Consider the following 21,348-nt stretch of genomic DNA (forward strand, 5'->3'; position numbering starts at 1 on the left):
ATCAAACAACTTTACTTTAACGTAATCTTATATTAGAAGGTAAAACAGAGTTATCTGTGTAAAAACACTAGATTTATGTATTTGACAATTAATTGTTGAACAACGGTATATGCTTACAATTCAGTTAAGAAAATGTACAAATTGCTATAAAATATTATGGTAGGTCGTAAAAATCACAGATCTAGTGATAGAGTAATGAATTTCAATTTATTTCATGTCGAGACTTATTTAGAATCTAATATGTACAACTTAATACAATGACTTACATCTTCTTCGTCGTCAATTTTCATGGAATGCTGATTTGCAAACTGCAAATATTTCGACTTTTGCTGACGCTCTTTCAGAAACGATACAGTCTCAAGTCGTCGATCCATTAGCAAAACTCATATTCTTCGTATCAATTTTCATCATGATTGTTTATCGTTCTACAGATTATATATTTTACAGCACGGTACTTTCTTTCTTCGTATTTGTTTGCATTCCGCGAATTAATTGTTGGCAATTTGCTTCCATGAGTCTATCAAAAGATTGTTTTATCTGGAAATTCGTCATTCGATGAGAACGTGTTTTTACACATTTTATTTGCATGTAAAGTCTTGTGTATTTATATATGTCATTTAATTAATATTAATTAAATTCATAATAAGAAAGATATAAAACAAAATTTCATATTAGCATTAAGATGGCGAAAAAAAGATGTTTCGGATAATGGGGATGAAATGAAAAAATGAAATGAAAGAAAACGAACCGATTTGGCCGGAATCTTGCTTTTCTCTCCTCAATACCAATAAAGTGTTCACGTCTGATTTGCATAATAAACATATAAACAATGAATGTCTTCGATCAGTCATGGAATTGGATGTCTACGTTTAACGATGTCTATGGTTGTTGGAAAAGCTAGATAATTTCGCTTGTCTGGCTAAGATTGTTATTTATAACTTGAAACAAAATAACCAGCTAGTGAAGAATATATTGTTACATTTTATATTTTATTTATATGTATTCTGACAATAGCTAACATTTAAAAAATGAATAAGACAACCATCGTTTAAAAAGCAAACATTTATTCAAACGCGTGACATACGGTAACTTGGAAAAAACTTTGTTTCGCGGTATTTCTTAACTACGTTTTATGTATATGTCGGGTTATCGTTAAGACTTGGGTTAGGGGCGTGTATGAATCTTCACCGGAATTATTCATCGTTGTCATACAATCGAGGTAGCGTTTATTAACAGAAGTATGGATGTTACAAGATTGGCAAGTGGCCGCGGTAACTAGACACTAATGACAATGACCTTAGGTTCGGTAACGAATCCGCGGTCAACGGGATAACAGATGTACTTTGCTCCAAAGTCTAAGTCGAACTCGACTTATTTCTCGCAATACAAGGATTACTTGACTAACTCTTTCTTGAAATTTCTATGCATGTAGTTAGAAAAGGATACTAGCCGCGCTTGAGAGAAAGTTCCTGTATCTCCCAGTATCTTCCAGTAATTGTCAACTTGAAGGACCTTAGTTAACTAAATCCTAAGATTGTAGCAGGTCCTCGGGCTACCTGAACATATACTGTGAATGATATATCGACGTTTGACGGTCATCTTGCCCGAAGAATAGGGTCTTTGTATGGCGAGTCAGGGGGCCGTTGGAATATTTATTGTTAAGTGTCGGTACGGCTACTCTTCTTTAAAGGAGAACTATGCAATTCTATACCTGTGTTAGGTGAAACGTTCATCCCGTGACCGCGGCTATGTTCGGCGACTGGTTGTCGCCTCGAGCCTAAGCTCATTATCTCAAATCTCGAACAATTGAGTTTGGGTCATTTTGGAATGGCTACAGTATTGGGGGCTTTTCAAGGAATTCCAACAGGGGGGGGTCCTTTCATCTCCGACATATAAAAATAGTTTTTTTAAGTTAGTTTCTCAAGATAGTTAAGTAATTTCATTAATTTAATTAATCGATCTTGAAGATGCCGCCGACTATTTTAATTAATGTTCCATTATGAAAGTTAGGAGCTTCTGCCTTCGGTTATTCTGCAAGTAAAACATATATTGGATATCTTGAAGAAGAATCGACTGTATCATTCATGTTAGGTAAATGAACGGAAGAAACGGAGTAATTTTCTTTTTTAAGAAAAAGAGAAATTTCACATCTGTAATAATTTCGTTTTAAGGAACGAAAAAATGATTCGTTGGTCAGACGTGTCGCATGTTTTTGGTACAGGTCTCACAATTTCTTGGAAGAATTCGTAACTGTATCTGACTGGTTCCAATATTCTTGGTTCGTTTAACACAGATTTAGGAGAAGCATGAAACGAACGAAATACTTTATCTCCTAACGTCGTACGTTAGAATTATTATTATTATTATAATATTATCATTTTTATATTTTTACACTTTATGTTACAATTAATTATCGTACGATAAAGCAGAAATGGCGAAATGCAACGACTATTTGGCATGGTACCAAAGTGGGCGCATCCAGCGGGCTTTTTTGTGACGTCAAGGATGGACTTTGTTGTTTCATGTCCTCGGAAAGAGCCGGTGGAACGTTAAACTCCTTTTAAAAGTAGCTCATTTCTTAAATACGTTGAAACGTTCTTCATGGTGAATCGACTTTTTGGGAAAGCGAATTGTGTTCTTTTATCTTCAGGCTGAAAGCTATTCCATGCTTGTCCAGAATCGGAATTACCCTTACACAAGCGACTATGCTGCCATAGATAGCCAGAAAAGTATGAAAAAAGAATTTATGAAATTCGTGGTGCCCTTACACCAACCATTCTTTCGCGGAAGTGCCTCTTAAGTCGAGAACCATATGAATTGAAAAATATTCATTCTCATGAATTTAAATCTAATTTAAATTCGCTGGTGAAAAGTAGATTATATAAAATATTCATTTGATTACACCTTATGGTCTTAAATTAGAAGGAATTTCTAATTTCTTATCGTAATAATAATTATTCAATCTCGCATCAATAATTTAATTTTTACTGAATAATATTTTCTAGCTTGAATAACTATTAATAATTTTTAAGAAATAAAACACATTTAATAAACGTTTTCAACCTGATCGACATGTCGAGTAATTATGATAATGTTTCTTGTACTCAATGAACGGTAAACGAATAATTAGATTTAATGAGATGCTATGTATGTACATATAGTCGGCATTCATTATGTAACGCACGCTAGAACGATCAACGCCTGTCATCGCATTAGATCGATATGAAAGATACGTTGGACTCACAAAATTAAGCTAGTGGTCGGAAAATGATTGCCGAAAATTAATAATTATATAACAATCGTGCGAAACATCGACACTAGAAATTAATTTAAGTGGAACAATTTTCCTTAATTACATTAATATTATCCATTAGAATTTACGTAACTATTCAGCACTGTATTAATATCTCGGTTAACGATTTAATTCCATACTGTTCTAACGTGTTTATCCTACTTCCTTATATACCTTTCACATTTTGCGTGACATCGAGATGAATTTATAAAGAAATTTCAATCACGAGGTTGTCAAGCTTAATTACAGTGCATTCTCACGTGCAAGGGAAATTATTAACGATACTTTTGTATGTGACAATACGGCGAAAAATACTATGATGTGTTTACATAGGTATTACCGTTTCTTTGTAGTAAGATTCGCTTCGTTTCGTACGGCCATTTAGAAAACGGCCTTCGAAGCTTTTTATTTGACACTGGTCGATATTTGTCCAGCTTCGATGTTCCTCGAAGATTAAGTCAGTTTGTACAGGATGCTCGAAGGAAAGCGTTTTATGACTAGATTAACCCCTTTCAACAGCATCGACGGTATATAGTCTTTCCTAAAATTTTCTATTCCGTTTCTCTTGCAGAGCTTCGATCGAATTGATTATACTTTTTGAACAACGTCAAGATATAACAGTGTCTAATATTCCGCTACAACTCAAACGCTATCGCTAACGATATTAGTTAAAATAATATAACGCGCAACCGTGGTCTTTCAAGCGCGTTGCTTCTGGCTTTTAGTATTATTCGCCGGCAGAACTCACTAGTGGATGAATAGCCACCGATGCTCCGGAGCAGCTGACGGAATTCTCGATGTAATCTTGGAAGTTACTCTCGATCACCCACATTAGATCCTTATAACCAGGAATAACTCCCGTTGGTAGTCGACACTCTCCAGCTTGTTCGACTAAGAGGAAGTTGTCTTGAACGAAAGGAGTGTCGGTGTTCCACATGTAGATATTGGAATCACCTAAAATCACAATAAAAATACCATAAATGAGTTTCAGAAATGAAATCTAATTTAATTTAATTCAATTTCTTTACCCTTAATTCTGAAGAAGATGGCAGATCCATTGTCAGTGCCCAGGAGTACGATCTTGTTCTTCTTTCTGCCTATGTCTACTATGGATCCATTCGCGTTTCCTGTTCTCAGATTCACTGCTTTGACCGCGAACATTCTGCTGGAGCCTAGATATGTAAAATAGACGACCGATCCGCAGCTTTTCCTTCTAACGAGCGCCATGTATAGGACGTCGGGTTTGTCCGTGTTGGATGCTACTGCTGATGGAAGAACCACGCGATATCCATTATCAGTCGTGGCATTATAAACGATGATGGCACCGGTACCAGCGTCAGAAATGTACACATACACTTGACCATCTTCTGCGTAGTCGATGACCATGTATTGGAGCTGCGAGGTACTGTCTACCAACGAGCTCAAGTCGATCACTTTTACAACCTGAAATCGATAATATTTCCTCCTTTTAGGATCATGGAGTAACGATGATGCCATTTTCAAAGATTGTGGAAATCTTCCAACGATTCAATCCTTAATTGAGAGGCGCTAACTGATGTTATAAATATCAATGTAATTTCGTTTATTAGGTAGCGCATAACTGGGTAGATGCCTCGGTAATTTTTAATTAAGTTGAGGCTTATAATCATATAAGGCACTTGTAGCTTCAGATTCTAATCTCTCTATAATTAACCAGAATTTTACTTTCAACTAGGTTTAACTGCCATTCTATTCGTTCGGAACGATCCTATCGTCAACCACGATTCTACTTTCCAACAAGTGTACATTTAACCCTAAACTTCATGTCCATATTATCTCACAATAATCTGGAATTTTATCTCCAGACGACCTCACAGGCTAATTCTACTCTCGCGCAATCTTTGACCTAGATCAACGATCAAACTACCACTTACCTTTCCGCTCTTGGCGTTGACTCCAACGACCTTCGGAGGACATCTACGTACAGGTTGCTCCAAAGTGTTGACGACTCCAACATCGAGAACCCACAAGATATCTTGTACATCCAAAACTATATCTACCACACTCTGCAGTGCCTGGCAATTTCCTTCTTCCTGAATTGCCCAGCAGGGGAATGGGGCTATCTTTGGCTCGCAGCTTTGCGATTTCATGGAAAGAACACCCAAAGTAAATGGTACTCCTGGTTTATAGCGTGGTAGAGCTAGGATCGCTTGGTCTTCGTATATTTGTGCTCTCGTAGCGATCACGTTTCTTGTGATGTAACGACCGCTTGTCTCGTAAATGTTCTTTGTACTTTGACATGGCCAATTTAGGCTAAGTCCTGAGAGGATCAAAGGTTTTGGCACCAGTGGTTTACCGTTACTCGGTGATATAATTTTTGTTACGGTCGTTAGACAGAGGACGATGTAAATCAATCTTTTCATCCTATCGTTTCTCGTAGAAAATGATTTACGGGACTGTAAAAGGGAAATGAAAAAAGAGAAAAGAATACGGGGAGTAAATATTAAAATTGTTAGAAGCTTTGAGCAATTGTGTTCGATAGAAACTTTATCCTGACTTTTCGTCATCGTTGTAGTTTCTTTTTATAAGAAACCGAATAAAACACTCGCGCACGGAAATCTCGAATATTCAGAACCAGACTGCGGATGTTTCTGTATTTATGAGAATTTTCGAAGGTTTAAAAAGGTATGAACGTAGAACGCGTAGGATGTACATAATACACAAAAAGTATAAAAAGATATTTAAATTGCAGTGTATTTTTTACGATATTTAATGAACGAAAGATTTCCGATTAGGTTTCATTTGCTTAGTCGCGTTCACGCAAAAATACAGATCTGCACAAATATTCGTAGCCTAATTGTGACGCCGTAGAAATGTGAAAGGCTTAAATTCTTGAAATCGAAAATCAATTAATTGGATGAGATAAAGACTTACGCGATTTTACGATGTGAACAACACAAACTCTCGAATACGTGAATCTTATATCTGATATGCAGCTTATATACAAACTGTCTGCAGAACCCTATGCAGCGATTAATTATATGCACTTTGTATATTTATAAAGTAGCATGTTCTTCCGGTTGTCGCAATACTTCCGCCCGGAGCGAGACGGCACGAACTCTCGAGAGCAACAAGGAAGCGTATTCTCGAAGTTATTTACCAAACAGCGAATAATGAACGAGGAAGCTTTGCTTGTAAGATGAACTTCCTTCCTTCGTTTAATAATTTTATAAATAAATTAATCATACTCCTGCAAACCCGAGTTTACACAAAATTACGTGACAAATACGTAATTCTGAAGTTGTTCAAGCTGTATTAAACAACACTGATACGATCATAGTGTTAGTTAATGAATATACCGATGATTAATTTGGTCAGTCATCGTGAAAATTAATTGTAAAACGATTATTAAACATCCGATCATTTACGAATCTTCCGGGTTCGATATATAGGATAACAATGTTAAGGGTTGTCAAAATGCAAAATATTTCTTCCTGTATTTCGCAACATGGCGAACACATTACCTCGTATATAACTGGCGTAATTTTAAAGACTCTTCAGTTTAGTCTCCATAAAGAATACTATGCACATCGCAAGACAATTTATTTCCGTGTTTACGACGACCGCCATTGTGGTCATTCTTGCGATAACGAACGGTGGAAACGCGACTTTACCCGAAACCATAAAATGGACCGGTGGAAACTTCGAGTGGCCTTGTCCCACCACCAAAAACATGTTCAAAAGTAGTGGAAAATACGTTTCGAAAAACGTAATCGCGACCAGGGTCGCGCTGTATACCAACAACGCCATTGTGGCTCTTCCCAGGTACAAATCAAAGAATTGTAATTTCGATTCTTCAGACTCAGGAAACTACTCGATGAATCTGCAAGAGTCTTTGGTAAGACTATTGGTATTACGTCTAATTCATTTCGAACAAATCGGTTTGCGATATAGGTACAAGGCTGGTATTCCCGTGACATTGGCGAAGATCTCTCAGGATATCCAAAACTGCGAAGCAACCCTGGTCCCCTATCCTTGTTGGTCTCTTCAGGAGGAAGGAACTTGCACGGCCCTACAGAACGTGGTAGACATTTATCTGGATCCTCAGAACATTCTTTGGGTTCTCGATACTGGAGTGGTGAACACTTTGGACGAACCTATGCGAAAGTGTCCGCCAAAAATCCTCGCTATCAACGTCGTCACAGGCAAGGTAAGCGTCGTTTGCTAATCTACGATGTCTCTATATAATTCTATTAATACTTTCGCCTGGCGTGAACAAAGTAGCTATTTTCACGCTTGTCAGTCCAACAGGAGCGAATAGAATATAATTACCATTATCTGTCTAGTTAAGTGCCGATTGCGTTGCGTTATCACGGAGAACAGATTTGAATTCTTTAAAATAGAAGTTTATCATCGAATGGCATAAATTATCGATTAGCTGGATCAACACTACGTCAAATCTCATATCGAAGTATTTATTAACGAGATTAAGATACTGCCACGATCACGATATGTTGCAACTATCCTTCTAACTGTTTCACACTTTTTTAACTACTTTCCGCTTCACTCTCTGATATTTGACAATATTCAGATATCTTTCAAATAGTCTCCAAAAAATGGGAAATGTCGTTAAATCCTATAGTTACCTCGTTATTTCTTCCATCGTTTCTCTGGCAGTTAGTGAAGACCGTAGACCTGACTGGATTGACGAGTTCGGCGTCCCGACTGCAATACCTGGTGTCCGATTACAGTCAGGACGGCAGAGTGTTCGTCTATGCGTCAGACGCTGCATCAAGAGCCATCCTCGTCTACGATGTTACTCTAGGTCGAGGCTACCGCGTCGTTTTGCCACAAGCCGTCGCCATGGGCACAACCCGAAGAGACGTTTTATATCTTGCGCTTCTCCGACGTTCAGACGGGAGCACATGTTTGATCTTCACTTATTTAAGCAGTAGCCGTATGTTCTCCATCAGAACGGAACATCTACGCAGTGGTTCTGCGAATGGCAAGATCCACGATCTTGGTATGAAACCGAAGAAGATGATCTTCTTGGGTACGGACAATGGCAGCGCCCTTTTCTTCCGGTACGAAGGGGAACCGGACGTTTACCGATGGGACGCGGTTAATCCATTCGCTTCACGATGTTTCGACAAGGTGTACACCAGTGCCGAATGTTCCCTTGTTACTCATGTGGTTGCCGATTACGCGAGAGGGAGGATGCGCGTGCTTGAATCGAACTTTCCCGATTATATGCAAGGCTCGGTTGGATGCGGTGCCACACAGGCGTTGAATGTTATGTGATATTGATAATCGTAGGGTAGGTTTAGCATTAAATAAATTAAATTCCAATGAAATAAATTATTTTTCTATTTATCGTATCTTTTATTCTTAGCCTTGCCTCGTCTTGAAATATTTAACGTTCAATAGTTCTGCAGGGATAGACTGAAATGTTCGTAGATTTTCGATGATCCTACGTTTTTATGAAAAGGAAAGAGAAACAAAAGAATAAAAAGTATTTATGCATATGGTTCGACTGTCGATTCTAATCGATACCGTAAAACTACACAGCAGTCATTTCTACGGCCGTATGCGTCAAACAGGGCTATAAATCAAGATGCAAATCATTTCGTGAGGCCGATTATGTATCCCGTAGCTCGAAACGGTACCAAGGAACTTCGTCGGAAAAAACGGAACCTTTCTCTCTTACAATCACTCCTTCGTTGCTGCGACCATGATTAGTCGGCGTTAGTCGACAACAAGAAACGTTTCCTCTAAATCGAACGGGCAATAATTCACTGGAACGTTGAAAAGATAAAATAGAACGCATATCCAACTTAATATTTTTTCCAGTTGTCACATTTGGCGAACAGTTGTGGTTATCAGGTCACACAACTGCACTAAGATTTGCGCAGTAACATTTCTGGGTAAATGAGCTCATTATATAATAACAGTTGGTCGTGAAATATTTTTAAATTATGATATTTCAAAATATTATGCGCATACATATTGGGTTGTCTCAAAAGTTTCTTACGTTTTAAAAGGAAATAATAGATGCACAACATTTTTCTATGCACAATGTGTTTTATATTATTTTATTGAATTATGTATATAAAATGATAGATACGATAAATAATATAGAACAAAAAATGTATTGCATCTATTGTTTCTTTGTAAAACGAAAGAAACTTTTGAGACAACCTAACACAACTATCTTTAAATTCCCTTACAATCAAAACGATTGCATAAATACGTTTTGATAAAAAGAATTGGAAAGCGCATGTCACAACGTGTTATCACGTTTCTGCAAAGAACGAAACTCTTTCTTCAAAGCAGAAACGCGGCTTTCCATGAAAATCGATATACGGTATTGAATTTGTTTCCTGCATTGCAACTATCCGGGTGAAAGCTCCATCCATATATTGTTACGCATAAAATAATCTACACCTCTTTATACCTTTCGTATTAATTACCATTTACAACAGCCAATACGCGTAGATCCAATAAAACCAGCCTAGAAAGTATTTTTTCAGCGTTGAATTTATTCGTTGAAGCGTTGAATATCTCGGCCTTGTATCGTTTCTACAAATTTTACTATTTCGCATTTTAATTATTTTTCTATTTCTAGATTTCCAAAGCTTTCAGTTCTAATCATTGTCGACACAATAAATTAAATAAAAATTCAATGACATCGTTTATGCTAATTGGCTGGTATAGCGTGCACGATTACCATCAAAGTTTCTTATTATGACACGCGTAGAGGTCTGCTGGGATCACGACTTCGTTTAATTAGCCTCTTGCGACGTGTATGAGCGTGCACGCTGTCGAAACGTGTCCTAACCATGGTTGAGAAAAAATGATAGTTACTGGAGCTACTACTCTACGAAGACACGTAATTGTAGTTCACTTGACGAGGTGATTTACTACTCACTATGCTACGTAATTTTCATGCGGATTTTTTTATAAATTTTCACGTCGACGATTATTAAGCGTATTTATTTGCAGATTATACAATTTTATAATGCTGTAAATTATTGGGTTGGCAATTATGTGATTGTGGATTTTGTCATTGCCACCTAATGATAGGTTCAATAGATAGTAATATAAATGAAATAAATATTTTGAAATAACGAATGAATATTACGAGATACTTAAGTTTCTTCAGACGATATCAAAAGTTTCTAGAAACGTAATTTGATGACTGAAACTATCAATTAATACTGATTGCAGGGAAGCTGGAAAGTTAAGAGCAAATCGCGAATAAATATTACGAATTCCTTTCACGTAGGTAACAGCGTTCGAGTTCTAAATTTGGTATCTTTGATTCGTTCCTCAATAAGATAGCTTGTTGTGGTTGCTAGAAATCAAAAAATAGAAAAAAAGTTAGAATCGTATGGTGTTCCACTTTCATCGTTTCTTCGGAACAGGTCCAGCGCGATTTAAACCTGTCGTTCACCGTGTCTTGTCCAATACGTCGCGTGTCAATAGCAATCTGTATTTTACATTTAAGTAATTCTATTGTACGATTAATTTCAGATTTACTAAAATTTCAAGTTTCCACATCTCAATTTAAAACTTTAACGTTTTAAATTTAAAAGCTTAAAAGTTGAAACATTTGAGAGTCTACGTTAAAGAATTTAGAAATTGAAAAATTGAAAAATCCAAATCTAGAAGTTCAATAATTTGAAAACTTAAGTTTAAATCTAAATTTAAGTACAAATGCCTTTGAAAATAAGGAACAAAAGATTGCGTGCAAGATCGCGATGGAGTTTCGGTTTTTGACCGTACGATTATCCGAGCGTGCAATGTAGGCATTTTGTACCACCGATCGAATCGTTTCGAACCAACCACATTAAGGGCGATATTTCGAAATCTTGATCGGGACAGATTGACACGCGCCTACTAAACGGACGATCGTGTTTTTGTAAATTGAAACTTCAACGCAAATCAGCAGCTGTGTGTAGAATAATATGGAACAATTTTTCAAGCGATAGTCAAGAAGCGTGAAGTTTTTCGCAACAAATCGACCGTAACATTTTTTCCCTCTATTCTTTTCTTTCTTATCTACTGAATGCCGGCGTTAATTAGATTTGATGGGATCCAACGATTACGCGGCAATTACTCAAACCTCGTTACTCGAATTATACGATAATTAGCACTATGTGATGATATAACGAATTAACAGAGTGTATCATTCTACTCGTACTAATCTGATGAATGATTGGTTTTTTTATTTCCTTTTCTGCGTTTTTTGCAACTGTCCAAACTTTAAATCCCTTACAAATTTTACAAAAAATTATCGATACTAAAAAAAAAAAATATGTATCTATTTGCGATCTAATTTTTCTAGCAACAGAAGTTCTTTCACGTAAAAAATAAACGACGAATGTCTAAAACGAATAATTCAAAGTATATATTTATTTTATTTATTGTTATTATTTTTTACCGTTAGCTCCTTCCCATTCTCTTAATTTGCCAAACCTTACAAACACCGTTTTCAAAAGGAGACTTCGTCCTACGTATGAGAAATATGTCAGAGAATAAAAAAAATTCCTTTATGGGAAAAAATTTTCTTCCAAAAATTCACCGGCGCAAGTAACTGAGGCGTGGCACGACTAAATAAATAAGCGAAACTAAACCAGTGGAATTGAGCAAAAGATCTCGTAACTCAGAATGTGTGCGACAATGGTGTACATGGTCGAGCAACCGCGTTCGAACTTTCCAAGACGGATACGTATGCGTGCATGCGATGCTGTTTCGTATTGCAGAAGAATGAATTCGGTATGGAAACACACTAAGAGCCGGGTTCATTGAATCGCTTGACGCAAGTCCTATAAAACAACCTTGCAGCACCCGTGCTTTTGCGCGGGCAGACCGTTGTGTCTTTGTGAATAATCTGAACGTGAAACGACTTATGCAATGAAAGTGTCCAGACGTAGCGAAACGTTGTCCAGATTTCTCGCGGCAGATAATTGTTTTCCTCGCCAGTTTCCTGGTGATAAGGTGAGAATTATCGGTTTCAAGCGGTTCTAGTCGACGGTACCTTGGATTCTTGAAGAATTATAAAAAGAAACAACAATTCAAAATTTGATAATAATACATTGGATTATTTGTTTCGTCGATGATTTATTATTCGTAGGAAAATTTTAGGTATCACGGTTGTGTAGAATAATTAGACGTAATCATTGGAATTGGTCGCTACTCTAAAGAAAAGAGAGGAATGATTCCGCACAAATGACGCGTACCTGACCTTTAATAGTCACAAATCATTTATCTACTGTCACTTTCGCGGCTTCGCTCGACTGTAACATTACAGTAGCACATGGTTCATAAATTCTATATATTCTTTACGGACAAGAGAAATCATTGACAACGATACACCACAAAGCTACTGGTCGTAACAAACTGGCACAATGAATCAATCACACGATCGTAACTAGACTGCGGCATTAGTAGCATTCTGTGAATCTTGAAAATTGCATCTAACAGTCTGATCGTCAAAATCTCCAAATAAGTAAAAATTAACCCCGATAACATTTTGCAGTATCCAAGCTTACAGAACCTTCGTGGATTTAAAACTCAGCTCGTTACATTTGAAAGTATGAAATCCGATACGTGATGGATAATAGGCGTTCTAGAAAAATGATCATTCTCCTGGGGAACATAATGCTAAGCACGATTCTGAATCACGCAAAGTGACAAATGATCGTCGTTGGTAATCGTTTATCGAACATCCGCCCTGTTTCGCATGATCAATCACGGTGGAAGGGAAACAGTGAGATTTCGTTGCTTCCGTTTTTCCGTGGGAGTTCTTGCGACCCTATGCACGCAGCTATTCCCATGATATTTCAAGTCGAACATCTTGCGCAACCCTAAAATGCTTCATTCTTCGCGGCTATAGATCAGCGACGCGGGCAATTCTTGCGCAATATTTACCTTGGTACCCCGTAATTTCTTTTAGTCTTGATTGGAATCGACTGACGAGAGCCGCCTTATCGCATCCGTTTTATTGGAATTGTTCTTAAGAAATTGGCACGCGAATCTTGTTCAACGTTACTTCAATCGACGGATACTTTCTGATAAATCTGAGTTTTACGAGGTCTTTTGAATTCATTTATAACTGTTGTTTAATCCTCTTTCGTCTCTTTTCTCTATTCTCGCGAATAGAATAAAATAAAAAAATATATACACGTAAAATGAATGTAAAATTTGCAAAGCATGTCGATAAATCTTAATTGCGTGATTAAACGAAGATTTATATTTTAAGGCGAGAATTATTCTCGAGACAAAGCAAACTGTTCCATTGTATTTGATACCGTGAAACGGTTTATTCCAATCGATCGAATTCATCTTACACGATTTGTCGTTAAAGTACACGTTGGGCTATAGCTGAAGAGCGAACAAAACGATGAATGCCGTGATTAAAATCAAGTACGGTATCTCCGATACATAGTCGCACCGGTGCGCCAAGAAAATGGCAATTGAACGAGCTACATTAGTGGTAAATGTTATGTGGAAGGCCTTGATACGTAACCCCGATCGAAAGTCCCCGGAACTATAGACCGCGCCCACTCTTCTTGATACAGCTACGTTTTTGGCTGCCTCGTTCGAAAAAAATGTAGCAATCTGACCCTGGAGAGATGTAAAGATTAGAAATTACTTTCGTAATAGACGATAGAGCGGACACGTGTCCAATATGGTTAACTATTAACTAAATTTATTAGAGCTATTTGTTAGAACGAGTAGATAATACAAGTGGACAAATGGAATCTGAAGCGTTCGAAACGAAATGCTTGTAATTTTCTCGTTTGTATTACAGCTGGGATATTACGTTCCATGTGAGCGTTTTACGTAGCTGGTCACTATGAATGCTGAATGTTAGTCCTTGTAGTATTGTCCGTAAATCGCTTTCTCCACTAAAGCGGTTCGCATCGGATACATTCTGATTCAAAGTGCTGAACCCTCAAATCGCAACCTTTGCTCGCGTAACATAGGATTTTCTCAAGTATGCCATTTAATGCGTATCATTGAAACATTTTAACGATGTCATCGAATCGCTAATACCATAGAATCGTAAGTTCGTGAGATTTTAGAATTTTATAAACGTAATCTTCTAGCTACAGCGTATAAGAAAATTATCCAACTAGAACTTTTGGAACCACAGGTAGTGCAATTTCTTTTCTGCGAATTTTTACTTTTATCGAAGAAGGTACCGGACATAAATATTCCAGAATTATTTCAAATTTTTCGAAAGTTTCGAAAACCTGAAAAAGGAACACTGTATTCAATGTGAGACAAAAACCAAATCCCGTTTGACCCATCCTTATCTCAGTTCAAAATTCCACTTTCAAAAATCTAATCTACCGGAATTCAAGTTCACTTGAATTCTACAGGACACTAGCGTAACTAATTTACAGAGAAAATTCGAAAGTAGCTTTTAAAGATCAGTGGCAAGATCAATGGTAACCTTTGTCGAAAACATACCCACCTTGGTCTATCGAACAGATTTCGCGAAAGTGTATCCCTGAATGTCACGAAGGATCATTCGCCTCACTGGTATACGGTATGTATACTTATACAATGTGTCGATTTTCTGTGGTTAGCTTGCCTCCTGTCACTCGGACCGCTAGGATCCTAGTCGATGCAAGGAAATTAGACCAGTCGATGTTGAGACAGCGGGACTTGGTACACGCTCGTTCAACGGATTTGCAGCTAGTTCGAGTTGGGTGCACGACCTCGCTGGATGAGTCTGTTCTTTCAATTCCTTTGGATTTTCATATTTCAAGTTTCACGATTTTTAGACTGAACAAGGTTGGTTTTTTATATAATTTTTATTGATTTTGTTCGATCTTTGGCAATGACAGTGGCTCACGAATGGCTTACTCGAACCCTTAGAAAATTCTTATGGATATTTACGTGCGTAATACAAAACGTATTAAAATTTTAATAATATTTCAAGTGTCGTGGATTATTATATAATATAAAGATCGTTATAGGTAAAAAGCTTTGAAACAGAATACTGTGATATAGTCGATGTAGCTCGGCGACACGCGAGGATGTTTTTGCTCGATCGCGAAACATCTTCGTTGATCGATGAAAATTGCTGCGGAGAATGATCGATACGTTAGAGCGTAAATTTGTAACTTTCCGGGAAATATTTGAAATATTCGAGTTGTGTAACGTTTGAAGATCGAACGCGACGTTTAATGACATCCGAGACCCGTTGCACTTGAACCGTGTAAAAAATTGTCAGAGCGGAGAATTAAGACCGTGACTTTGTTGGAATTCAATAATCGATAACTTTCGGTCGCGTCAAATCACCGGTTTATGCTCCGTTAGTTCGGAAAATTGTAACATTTTCGTTCTCCTCGTTCGTAACATCGTTCAAATCGAATATCAAGATGAACGAAACAAAAACATCATTCTGATAATGAATAATTACCGAAACAGCGTAGATAGTAAAAATTCGTATTTTTAAAGCTTGATGACATTTTATGTAAATAATTTATAAACTATCGATAAAACTGAATGTACAAAGTCATATTATATTCGATTGGTATCGTTAGCAATATCTTTCAGCTTTCTAATATTTACATTTTACAATTTTTAACATTTTATTTGACAAACATCTACAATTTTCTGAAATGGAAAGCACCGTTACGTATGAGAAACGTAAAACGTTTGCCTACGCTTATAAAATTTATCATCGCATTACGCAAAACTACGTCTAGCGAGTTTGCATAAATATTGACTAGTATGTAATTTATGCTTGAATATCGAAATCGGATATCCGATGACTTCAAGATCAAGTTCGATGACTAAGTGGGAAAATTCTTCTCAAAGTAATATCACGTGTTACTTTATCTAACTATGATGCATTCAAAAATTTCCAAATTTCATAAATTTCGTCGAATTCTTTATGGAAATTTTTATGAAGATAATTGCTCTATCGATGCGATCTTTAATTTAAGACGACGATAATCAGTACGAATATTGAGTGAGACATTCGCGTGATAATATTCAATAGGTGCGTGATATGTGTTCTTGCTAACGCATGTTCGATCAACATCATTGTGTCGCGTGCATTGTGACCGTTGGTTGTTATAAAATACGCGGAAAATTAGTTGGCGAGCTTACTCGTGCACGTCTTTTCGGTACACGATACAAAGTTTAACCAATCAGTTCTTATTTGAATGTTTATCGGTCTTTGGAATCGAAAATTTGTACGTTCGTGTCTTTCACACCATCAGAATTTCTCAGCTCCAAGCATGCATGAAAGCATAATAAAAATATTTTTACGACATCAGTTGCAACACAAATAATAACCAGTTGCATTGAAATATTATGTATCGGTCATCTTTACATACGTATTAGGGTTACGTCCTTATTTCGTTTAAGTGGCAATATAAATCGTTTTATGGAGTTAAATCGTCTGCCATAAAAAGTACTCGAGACAAAGACTCGTTAAGCGATGTAAAAATGCACCGTTTCGTTTCAAGAGTTGCCATTCAAATGCTAAGAAGCCTTAGTTTTCGATATTTAAGCCATTTTGTGTACCTTCTACGCTTTCCACTGAATTATTCTTATGCAGAATCTACTGTTCTCGCTGATAAATAGCCACAAACAATATAAATTACGTAGTCTTCGTTCTAAGTCACTTCTGTTGTAGAATGCAGCTACTGATCCTCTTAGCAGGACTCGCCTGCGCTTCAACGACCGCAGAAGTCCTCGAAACTATAGCTCAATGGCCATTGCTGGACTTTGCACTTCCGTACGACCAAGAATTTCTCAATCAGTATCGTCCAGAGAATGTAGTACCTACTGGAATAGAGATTGCGTGGGATAAAATCTTTATAAGCGTCCCAAGATTACGAGCAGGCGTCCCGGCGACCTTGAATTACATCCCGAGGAATCTTCCGCTAGAAAGTAGCCCGCAACTTCAAGCTTACCCCTCTTGGGACTGGCACAGCGCTGGGAAAGGCGATCTGAACTGCTCCAAGTTGATCTCCGTGTACAGGACTAGACTAGACAGATGTAATCGACTATGGACCATAGATAGCGGCGTAATAACGTCAATTGATGACTTCAGACCGGTTTGTCCTCCGAAAATAATGGTGTTTGATGTGAAAACCAATCAGCTGGTGCGACAGTTCACGTTTCCACGAGAGGTGGGTCTTGAACGTATCTTTCGAGATTGATAAGGAAATCAAGTTGACTGATGGGAAAATTTACGAATATAATTTATGAGATTGTTAACGTTAGATTCTTTTAAAAAGTCAACTTTCTCTCTTCAGGTTTTAAGGCCAAATACGTTGATGACGAATCTAATTATCGATGATACCGTGGCAACTACCTGCGACGACGTGTTTCTTTATATATCTGACACTGCAGGACCTGGTAAGTAAAAATTCCTAATTATTTATTTCATTTTACTTTTATTTAGATGCTATAGTGTTACTGTTACTCTTTCTTTCAAGGTCTATTCGTATTCGATGGTGCCAGGGACAGGAGCTGGCGTGTGGTGCACGCAACCATGTATCCACATCCAGAATTCTCGACTTACAGGGTAAGAAGACTATAGATTCGTTTGAAACATTCTTTTCTTCCTCTCTGAAGTATAGCCAACAGCGTATGGCCAACAGCGTATGGCCAACAGCGTATGGCCAACAGCGTATGGCCAACAGCGTATGGCCAACAGCGTATGGCCAACATGGATCATTAAATATATCGTAGTACTAATTAAGTGTATTACGAACGAACGGGTTACGTATATTCAACTCGTAATCAAGACAAGATTAAAAGATTGTACGCGTGGCGAATAAATCTAGTTGTAAAATTCTTTCACGGTGAGTTCCTACGATTATGCGGCTTCTGATAGCAATGAATAGTTACGCAGCCAGAGCCGAGTCGAACTTCGTAATGCTCGCCACGATTTTACTTTTCTGCGTCGAGTGTTTTACTATCTAAGAAATGGCAAGAAATTTCACGCTGAGGTGACTGCTTCGCGCGTTCTGGAAATTTATAGGAAGTGAACAGCCTATAATGATATCCTCTAGATAAAACAAAAAGAAAAAAAAAGACAATAATATAATAATCCTGAAAAAATTTGGCAAGATCTCCAATTCATTTTCAACTACAAATCACCTCTTGACCTCTTCAGGATTAGATCTTTTTCGTAGTATCGAAGAAACTTTTGAGAATGAAAATCCTTTTTTTCTTCAACTTTTGTAAATTTCGCATTGTATCAATATCTAAGACCACGGTTTTCTTATATATCGTACAGATACTATTTAAATCGTAAACGGATAAACGTCTTTTATACAGATTGGCAGCGATACGTTCGAATTGATGGACGGTGTCGTTGGACTCGCATTTTCTGCCAGACTTGGAACGGTTTACTATCAACCTCTAGCAACCGATCGTCTGTTCAGCGTGCCAACCACCGCACTTCAGGCGGGTCCACCAGCATTTGGTGAACAGCTACCGGTGACCTTAGTGGGTAAAAAATCTAGTCAAGGTCTTGCTCTGGCCGTTGATCCACGAGACGATACGATCCTGTTCTCGCCGCTTACTGAAACAGCCATTGCCGCCTGGCAACCACAAACTAACCAACAGAGGTACATGTTATTATCATTTTACAAAGATAACCTTGTGTTATATTTAAATGAAGATGCGTTAACAATCGTAAGAATGACGATACATATTTGTTCTTCGTAGCCTCGTTCGCTTTACAAATAATTATCAAACTAAAAAATTCTCCGATATTTAAACGATTTCTTAACAAGTTATTCTTTTTGTAGAATATTTATATAGCTTTTTATCAATTCAAATCAGGTTGAAAAACATACATATTTAGAGTTTCATGCGAATTTTTAAACGGTAGAAGATCAGAAGAAGACAGAGAAGGAGGAAGCTTGTACCATGTATTTTTATGCTCCAACTAGATTTCAAATGTCAGGGAATTTTTATCCTCCAACTAGATTTCAAATGTCAGGGAATTTTTTAGAAGATTTCATAATCTGCCATGATTCTTTGCCATGATCTGTCTTTTTATTCGTATCGATCGAATTTTTCTCAGGATCCTAGCTTACAGTCCGGAGAAGCTGCAATTCGTCGCTGAAATTCGATGGGCGGAGCGCGATAGTGGCAACTTTTGGTTAATGACCAGCAGGTTCCAGAAGTTTTTCAGGCGAGAGGTGAATGCGCGCGACATCAACATTCGAATAATGAGGCTAATGCCCATACAGCGTCCGCTGAAACATCCGGTCCTCGATTCATTTACTCGGACCTACTTACTTTCCGACTTTCCGTCGCATTTCTACAACAACACAATAGGATTCTAGAAGGAAGAACAAGTGTCGAAGAATCGATTGCGTCTTCGACGTACCTACGTACGTCTAATAGGAAATTTTCTTAAACTTCCCTAAGATTAGCTTTAGAATAATCTAGATGTATATGGGATTACCTTCGAACAAGAGAAATCGAAGAAGCTTCATAAATTTCTTTTAGCAAGGAATCTCGTTAGAAAAGAGGGAAAAATGTTTATCGTTGATATCTTAGCAACCGTAGAGTAGAACGGCAATTTTGTAAAACATGTACTATAAACATGGATAAACATCTATATTTTACAGATAAACATTTGTAAAACAGAGAGTAGCGAATGTTATTGTTAAACAATTTCAACGTAGGTGTTCATTGAAGAGTATCAGAAACGTATCAGTAATTTGTAGAACCGAGTATTATGTTATATATAGAAACAAAAGTATTTTGTACCATTATTTATTCATTAAAATCTAACGCTGTTTATTTCCACGACCATTCGGACGATTATTTATACAGTGAATCACATCATGTTCCAATACATCAGATAAAATTCAAGGAAAAGTATTTTGTTTAAGGCGTGGAATGTTTTCTTAACTCGTACGGCTCCTTTTATATCCCATATATCCTCATGTTAATTTTTCAAAATGCCTGTGAAATACCAAGGTTTCTACATGCTATAGATTATAAAAAAGAACGTGAATATAAAATTCTGTATAAATTATTAAAAATCGATGAATCATTTCGAACTTCGTAAACTCAGTGCGAATGTATGTTTAAGTTATAATTAATAAGGAAAAGAGTTATAACAAATAAGAGAAAGAAAATTTTAGAAAAAGGCAATGTTCAAACAGAGATATCCCGACTGAATGGGATCTTTAGAAATTAACAAACAGTCGATAGAATTACAAACTCGCAATGATTATATTTATCTATTAAATAAAATTCTGCATGCATAAACGTAATTACACAATTGATATTGTCGCAATCGTCATTTATATCGTTCGGGTCTTTGAGAAAAAGCGAAAATTGCTGCCGTTTATGTACACAACGTCACAGATAAAAATTTTACTAAACAACTATGGAGACAGAACTGCACATACTTATTACGTAATCCATGAATTATCTATGTATAACCGAAGAGATATGCATTTATTGCAATGTCCGTCACACATCAATTTTAAACGAGAACAGGAAGAAATCGAAATCCATTATTGACAGTTCATTGACATTTAGAAAATGTAATAGGTTCGTTATCTCGTAATTGAGCAAGGGAACAAGGAAAATATTAGCATGCCAATAATATATTCGTATTATGTACAAGTTGTTAAAAATGTAGAAGACCCTGAGAAACGAAACTCTTCAATTCCATTTCCTGCAAAATTTGTTAATTCCAGTGTCGATCTCGATTAATTCATTTTCTACTCATTCATATATATCAATCTCAGTTTTAAAAGAATGTAGCAATCACGCAAGAATTTCATTCTAAAAACAGAGAATACGCAATTCCTATTTCGCAACTAATTTACAGTGTCGGTACTCGGCTGGTCGACAAAAACCTAATTCAGTGTGTCGAAAAATTTACGTTCAACTAACGATCTCGACCTTTCCCTAAGACGACGATCTAAGAAAAAGAAACAATCAATTATATTTACGTAAAATCTTAGATTAATTTCTTCGGAACATCTTGTCACCGTTCCAATTTATCACACTCATTAATTGTCTCTCTAAATATACTGGGATTTTCCCACGCGTTAATC

At 37.0% G+C, this 21,348-nt stretch overlaps 3 protein-coding genes across 4 annotated transcripts; 2 read left to right on the forward strand and 1 right to left on the reverse strand.

Annotated features, from left to right (window-relative positions):
* Window positions 1–2,189: 2,189 nt before the first annotated feature.
* Window positions 2,190–6,294, reverse strand: Yellow-g (L-dopachrome tautomerase yellow-g). The gene is made up of 3 exons (XM_072021727.1): window positions 5,206–6,294; window positions 4,321–4,735; window positions 2,190–4,246 (listed from the first exon to the last, which is right to left on the reverse strand). The coding sequence occupies exons 1-3, from the start codon at window positions 5,836–5,838 to the stop codon at window positions 4,020–4,022; spliced, it is 1,275 nt and encodes a 424-aa protein (XP_071877828.1). The 5' UTR covers window positions 5,839–6,294; the 3' UTR covers window positions 2,190–4,019.
* A 416-nt stretch (window positions 6,295–6,710) lies between these two features.
* On the forward strand, window positions 6,711–9,629 carry Yellow-g2 (L-dopachrome tautomerase yellow-g2). The gene is made up of 3 exons (XM_072021728.1): window positions 6,711–7,096; window positions 7,226–7,481; window positions 7,949–9,629. Exons 1-3 carry the CDS (start codon window positions 6,855–6,857, stop codon window positions 8,570–8,572), a joined length of 1,122 nt encoding a protein of 373 aa, XP_071877829.1. The 5' UTR covers window positions 6,711–6,854; the 3' UTR covers window positions 8,573–9,629.
* A 5,288-nt stretch (window positions 9,630–14,917) lies between these two features.
* LOC139997958 (dopaminechrome tautomerase) lies at window positions 14,918–20,561 on the forward strand. Of its 2 annotated transcripts, none has more exons than XM_072022103.1 (6): window positions 14,918–15,079; window positions 16,923–17,436; window positions 17,563–17,665; window positions 17,746–17,834; window positions 18,593–18,885; window positions 19,347–20,561. In XM_072022103.1, exons 2-6 carry the CDS (start codon window positions 16,939–16,941, stop codon window positions 19,609–19,611), a joined length of 1,248 nt encoding a protein of 415 aa, XP_071878204.1. In that variant the 5' UTR covers window positions 14,918–15,079; window positions 16,923–16,938; the 3' UTR covers window positions 19,612–20,561. The 2 variants fall into 2 exon arrangements, with proteins under 2 accessions (XP_071878204.1, XP_071878203.1); XM_072022102.1 differs by having other exon boundaries at window positions 16,938–17,436.
* The last annotated feature ends 787 nt before the right edge of the window (window positions 20,562–21,348 follow it).

This window comes from Bombus fervidus, chromosome 2 (genome assembly GCF_041682495.2).
Source record: "Bombus fervidus isolate BK054 chromosome 2, iyBomFerv1, whole genome shotgun sequence".
In the NCBI taxonomy this organism is placed as follows: Eukaryota; Metazoa; Arthropoda; class Insecta; order Hymenoptera; family Apidae; genus Bombus; species Bombus fervidus.

Coding starts and splice junctions, on each gene's coding strand:
- Yellow-g2 (XM_072021728.1), top strand. CDS start 6,855: ATGCACATCGCAAGACAATTTATTTCCGTGTTTACGACGACCGCCATT. Junction 7,097..7,225: donor GCCATTGTGGCTCTTCCCAG/GTACAAATCAAA, acceptor TTTGCGATATAG/GTACAAGGCTGGTATTCCCG. Junction 7,482..7,948: donor TCAACGTCGTCACAGGCAAG/GTAAGCGTCGTT, acceptor TTTCTCTGGCAG/TTAGTGAAGACCGTAGACCT.
- LOC139997958 (XM_072022103.1), top strand. CDS start 16,939: ATGCAGCTACTGATCCTCTTAGCAGGACTCGCCTGCGCTTCAACGACC. Junction 17,437..17,562: donor AGTTCACGTTTCCACGAGAG/GTGGGTCTTGAA, acceptor TTCTCTCTTCAG/GTTTTAAGGCCAAATACGTT. Junction 17,835..18,592: donor CAGAATTCTCGACTTACAGG/GTAAGAAGACTA, acceptor TCTTTTATACAG/ATTGGCAGCGATACGTTCGA.
- Yellow-g (XM_072021727.1), bottom strand. CDS start 5,838: ATGACGAAAAGTCAGGATAAAGTTTCTATCGAACACAATTGCTCAAAG. Junction 4,736..5,205: donor TCAACGCCAAGAGCGGAAAG/GTAAGTGGTAGT, acceptor TATCGATTTCAG/GTTGTAAAAGTGATCGACTT. Junction 4,247..4,320: donor CATCTTCTTCAGAATTAAGG/GTAAAGAAATTG, acceptor TTGTGATTTTAG/GTGATTCCAATATCTACATG.